This window comes from Sinocyclocheilus anshuiensis, unplaced genomic scaffold (assembly GCF_001515605.1).
Source record: "Sinocyclocheilus anshuiensis isolate Anshui unplaced genomic scaffold, SAMN03320099.WGS_v1.1 scaffold447, whole genome shotgun sequence".
NCBI classification, from domain to species: Eukaryota; Metazoa; Chordata; class Actinopteri; order Cypriniformes; family Cyprinidae; genus Sinocyclocheilus; species Sinocyclocheilus anshuiensis.
The window spans coordinates 4650470-4656544 of record NW_015552615.1 but is presented as its reverse complement, the minus strand read 5'-3'; the positions used below and the strand labels follow the sequence as shown (position 1 = coordinate 4656544).

The following is a 6075-nucleotide window of genomic DNA, read 5'->3' as shown; positions in this document are numbered from 1 at the left end:
GAACCAAAACTTTTTAACAGTAGTGTATTAAAATTATTTCATGTCTGTTTATTCATTTGTTTGGTTGTTGCTGTGTAATATGGAAGAGAGCATACAGGCAGCCAGTCATTATCACAAAATAAACCTCTTCGGGGTGATGCAAGACTCTTTTTGCGTCGGAGTCCTGATCGCCTTGTCTGAATTAGTTTTGTGATAATGACTGCACACTGTTTTTTTTAATGAGAAAGTTGTTCTTAAAAACGATCTAGCAGCTAATGGCAAGGCGCCCTGATGCCTCAAGATCACGCTGTCTGGGCTGGCTAAACAAATCCAAGAGCACATGTAGAGAGGCTTAAATGCCAGTGGGGGAAATAACCTGATATTGGTATAAGGTGCCTCTCTCTGACATAAACCTCTGATCCTCCTGAAATAATGTAAGTCACATTTCCATTTTGGAGGGCATGTTCGCTTTAAAAGCCTCCTGCTGTGGTTTTACAAATACTCGATGCGCTCAGTTCGGCTGTGAGGCTTTAATATGTAAAAGCACCATGACTCTTTATGTACCATCTATGTTTCCTTTGAACACTTTTCTGCCACATGTATGCACAATGATTTCTTGCAGCTGTTGGGTATGATTCATGTTTATTGATGTGTGATGCTTTGAAGTTTTAGGTTTACCTTTAGAGGACTAGTTGTGCAGAAAATCTTGTATTTCCTGGCCATGAATCGAGGCATTAGAGATGCTAGCATCACTATTACTATTACTCATGCTTAGTGATAGGGATCTGAACAAACCCTTGGTATTAAATTTCAGCGTGTAACTCATCCCACACCGCTTGTGCTTTGGACATAAATGTTGCTTTAAATGATGCGGTTGAGGAGCTTTTCTGACTTTAGACATTTCTCACCTTCTGGATAAATGGACAAGAATATCCTATAGAATTACACTGAATGAGTGACATGGGCCATATCTAGAGACCAGAGTATTGTAAAGAGTCAGCAAACAAATAGCAACACACCGAAAGCAACTAAGAACACTCTAGCTTCATAGCTTCATTTGCACTAGCAAAGTCTATTAATAAATATGAAAGTTGAACGGAAAGTTCATTAAAGTTGTTTAAAAAAAAAAGTGTACATAGTTTACTTTTCAAAAGTTTGGGGCCAGTAAGACATTTTTATTATTATTTGAAAGAAATAAATACTTTTATTCAGCAAGGATGTGTTAAATTGATCAAAAATGACAGTAAAGCATTTACAAAAGATGTTACAATAGATTTCTATTTCAAATAAATGGTGTTCTTTTGAAACAAATTTCACAGTTTCCACAAAAATATTAAGCAACTCATCTGTTTTCAACACTGATAATAATAAGATATGTTTCCCAAGCACCAAATCAGCATATTAGAATGATTTCTGAATGACCAGCCTGGAGTAATGATGCTGACAATTAAGCTTTTCCAGCAAGAATAAATTAAATTTTGTTAAAAACATTAAAATAGAAAACAGTTATTTTAAATTGTAATATTTAACAATATTACTGTTTTCGCTGTATTTTTTATTAAATAAATGCAGCCTTAGTGATCATAAGAGACTACTTTCAAAAACATTTTTGCAAATCTTACCGACACCAAACTTTTGAACACTAATGTATGTTTCTTGTATGTTTTCTACTGTGAAGTTCTTCTACAGTGACATCATTCAAATATGCAGTCAACAATGTTTTTATAAGGAGCCTTGGAGATGTTGAGATTTTGATGTCAAAACATTTGACCCTTTTTTTTTTCCCCACTCCATTTTCCCTGTTTCTTTACAGAGAGAGCTTTGTGAGGACCTGGAGCCATGGCACCTGCTGTTGGAGGTCCTGTGGGATACACCCCTCCTGAAGGTGGCTGGGGTTGGGCCATAGTGTTTGGTGCCTTCATTTCTATTGGTTTCTCCTACGCCTTCCCAAAGTCCATAACTGTGTTCTTCAAGGAAATTGAAGTGATCTTCCACGCCACCAGCAGTCAAGTGTCCTGGATCTCCTCCATCATGCTTGCTGTCATGTATGGAGGAGGTAAGCAGTGTCTTCCTGCATTTTCCTCTTTCTCCTCCCCTTAAAACTCTCAAGCTCTCTTTTAGTGGTCGACCGATATGGGTTTTTTGACAGCCGATACCGATGCCGATATCTTGGAAAGCAGGGTGGCCGATATAAAGCCGATATAATTTTATTTATTTTAATTCATATTTAAGACATTTGAAATCATTTGAAAATTGATTAAAACATAAACGTGTAAAATAAACATACTTATACTCTAGAAGACAAAGTATTTTTCACAAATAAATAAATATATAATAAAAATATAATTAAAAAGGAAGTAAACACTGTAACCAACAGGGTATATACTAAGTATTCTGGGAAGTTTGTGTGCATTGGGAATCATATTTGTTGAAAGGAACGATATGCTCTGCCAACATGATCAAACTGTCAGATGGTCCAAATTCAAAGTGAACAGCCCAGTGATGCAATAATGGCTAAATCAAAATACATCTTTAATACAAAATTGTATCAATGACTAGGTATGGTAAGAGAGCTTGTATGAATTCGGTTAATTCTGCTGCATTTGAAGCTGTTTGACAATACCTGAAAACTACTATGCTCCATTCTGGAATGTTCGATTCTGATTGGTCAGTCTTCATGCAGTTAAATGTTTTTGTATAATTGTATCAGGTAACCAACCACTCCATGGATTCATCGTTGTCAGCTTGGAGATTAGAAAGAAATTAATACTTTTGTTTAGCAAGGATGCATTAAATTGAGCAAAGGTGAGACATTTATAATGTTACAAAAGATATATAATTCAAATAAAGGCTGTTCTTTTGAACTTTCTTTTCATTAAAGAATCCTGGAAAAAATATAAACAAAAATATTAAGCAGCACAACGATTTCTGATAATGGTAAGAAATGTTTCTTGAGCATCAAATCAGCATATAAGACTGGAATAATGATGCTGAAAATTCAGCTTTGCATCACAGGAATAAATTCAGTTTGAATTTTTTTTTCAACTAGAAAACCATTATTTTACATTGTAATATTTCACAATATTGCAGTTTTTACTGTATTTTTGATCAAATAAATGCAGCCTTGGTGAGCATAAGAGTCCTGATGCACAAAAGCACAAACATTTTACAGAACCAAAACTTTTTAACAGTAGTGTATTAAAATTATTTCATGTCTGTTTATTCATTTGTTTGGTTGTTGCTGTGTAATATGGAAGAGAGCATACAGGCAGCCAGTCATTATCACAAAATAAACCTCTTCGGGGTGATGCAAGACTCTTTTTGCGTCGGAGTCCTGATCGCCTTGTCTGAATTAGTTTTGTGATAATGACTGCACACTGTTTTTTTTAATGAGAAAGTTGTTCTTAAAAACGATCTAGCAGCTAATGGCAAGGCGCCCTGATGCCTCAAGATCACGCTGTCTGGGCTGGCTAAACAAATCCAAGAGCACATGTAGAGAGGCTTAAATGCCAGTGGGGGAAATAACCTGATATTGGTATAAGGTGCCTCTCTCTGACATAAACCTCTGATCCTCCTGAAATAATGTAAGTCACATTTCCATTTTGGAGGGCATGTTCGCTTTAAAAGCCTCCTGCTGTGGTTTTACAAATACTCGATGCGCTCAGTTCGGCTGTGAGGCTTTAATATGTAAAAGCACCATGACTCTTTATGTACCATCTATGTTTCCTTTGAACACTTTTCTGCCACATGTATGCACAATGATTTCTTGCAGCTGTTGGGTATGATTCATGTTTATTGATGTGTGATGCTTTGAAGTTTTAGGTTTACCTTTAGAGGACTAGTTGTGCAGAAAATCTTGTATTTCCTGGCCATGAATCGAGGCATTAGAGATGCTAGCATCACTATTACTATTACTCATGCTTAGTGATAGGGATCTGAACAAACCCTTGGTATTAAATTTCAGCGTGTAACTCATCCCACACCGCTTGTGCTTTGGACATAAATGTTGCTTTAAATGATGCGGTTGAGGAGCTTTTCTGACTTTAGACATTTCTCACCTTCTGGATAAATGGACAAGAATATCCTATAGAATTACACTGAATGAGTGACATGGGCCATATCTAGAGACCAGAGTATTGTAAAGAGTCAGCAAACAAATAGCAACACACCGAAAGCAACTAAGAACACTCTAGCTTCATAGCTTCATTTGCACTAGCAAAGTCTATTAATAAATATGAAAGTTGAACGGAAAGTTCATTAAAGTTGTTTAAAAAAAAAAGTGTACATAGTTTACTTTTCAAAAGTTTGGGGCCAGTAAGACATTTTTATTATTATTTGAAAGAAATAAATACTTTTATTCAGCAAGGATGTGTTAAATTGATCAAAAATGACAGTAAAGCATTTACAAAAGATGTTACAATAGATTTCTATTTCAAATAAATGGTGTTCTTTTGAAACAAATTTCACAGTTTCCACAAAAATATTAAGCAACTCATCTGTTTTCAACACTGATAATAATAAGATATGTTTCCCAAGCACCAAATCAGCATATTAGAATGATTTCTGAATGACCAGCCTGGAGTAATGATGCTGACAATTAAGCTTTTCCAGCAAGAATAAATTAAATTTTGTTAAAAACATTAAAATAGAAAACAGTTATTTTAAATTGTAATATTTAACAATATTACTGTTTTCGCTGTATTTTTTATTAAATAAATGCAGCCTTAGTGATCATAAGAGACTACTTTCAAAAACATTTTTGCAAATCTTACCGACACCAAACTTTTGAACACTAATGTATGTTTCTTGTATGTTTTCTACTGTGAAGTTCTTCTACAGTGACATCATTCAAATATGCAGTCAACAATGTTTTTATAAGGAGCCTTGGAGATGTTGAGATTTTGATGTCAAAACATTTGACCCTTTTTTTTTTCCCCACTCCATTTTCCCTGTTTCTTAGCTTTGTGAGCTTTGTGAGGACCTGGAGCCATGGCACCTGCTGTTGGAGGTCCTGTGGGATACACCCCTCGCTGGGGTTGCTGGGGTTGGGCCATAGTGTTTGGTGCCTTCATTTCTATTGGTTTCTCCTACGCCTTCCCAAAGTCCATAACTGTGTTCTTCAAGGAAATTGAAGTGATCTTCCACGCCACCAGCAGTCAAGTGTCCTGGATCTCCTCCATCATGCTTGCTGTCATGTATGGAGGAGGTAAGCAGTGTCTTCCTGCATTTTCCTCTTTCTCCTCCCCTTAAAACTCTCAAGCTCTCTTTTAGTGGTCGACCGATATGGGTTTTTTGACAGCCGATACCGATGCCGATATCTTGGAAAGCAGGGTGGCCGATATAAAGCCGATATAATTTTATTTATTTTAATTCATATTTAAGACATTTGAAATCATTTGAAAATTGATTAAAACATAAACGTGTAAAATAAACATACTTATACTCTAGAAGACAAAGTATTTTTCACAAATAAATAAATATATAATAAAAATATAATTAAAAAGGAAGTAAACACTGTAACCAACAGGGTATATACTAAGTATTCTGGGAAGTTTGTGTGCATTGGGAATCATATTTTTTCAAATAAAGCCAAGGTAACACTCATTTTACATACAGCACACAGTGAAAATGACATGAATATGACAGTGGGCAAATGCATACAGCGCAGCATAATTTGAAATCAGTCACAGTTTAAAGTTTGTCGATCTCGCATCTCCAGTGAAGCTGAACTCTCCTCCTGTCCGTATTCAATTCACACGGACCATAGGACCGACCGTCACAGAACACGCGATCATGCAGGTCATATGCACACTTCACAAGATCTCTCAACTAGATTCGACTAAGTTTGCAAGGTTTATGAAATTAAATGTTCATTAGTCTTTCAAAGATTTGTTTCAATTATATAAATGCGTATTTGCGGAATGCTGACGGCAAACGAGAAAGTATTATAATGTTTGCCTTTCTATATATTAAAGCAATCGTTATAATACTTTTTTGTATACATTTTAATTCCTTTGTTTAACAGTTCTATCTGATTATTAGATAGACTTCTATCCGTATTAGACAGAACTGAATGACAACAGCGAACAAGAGGGA

At 35.5% G+C, this 6075-nt stretch overlaps 1 protein-coding gene across 1 annotated transcript in view; it reads left to right on the top strand.

Moving 5' to 3' along the window:
• Nucleotides 1–1818: 1818 nt before the first annotated feature.
• slc16a1a (solute carrier family 16 member 1a) overlaps nt 1819–6075 on the top strand; it is a 13311-nt gene continuing 9054 nt past the window's right edge. Inside the window, exon 1 of the mRNA XM_016457121.1 lies at nt 1819–2035. Coding sequence (XP_016312607.1) covers nt 1819–2035 — 217 coding nt within the window. The remainder of the gene's footprint in view (nt 2036–6075) is intronic.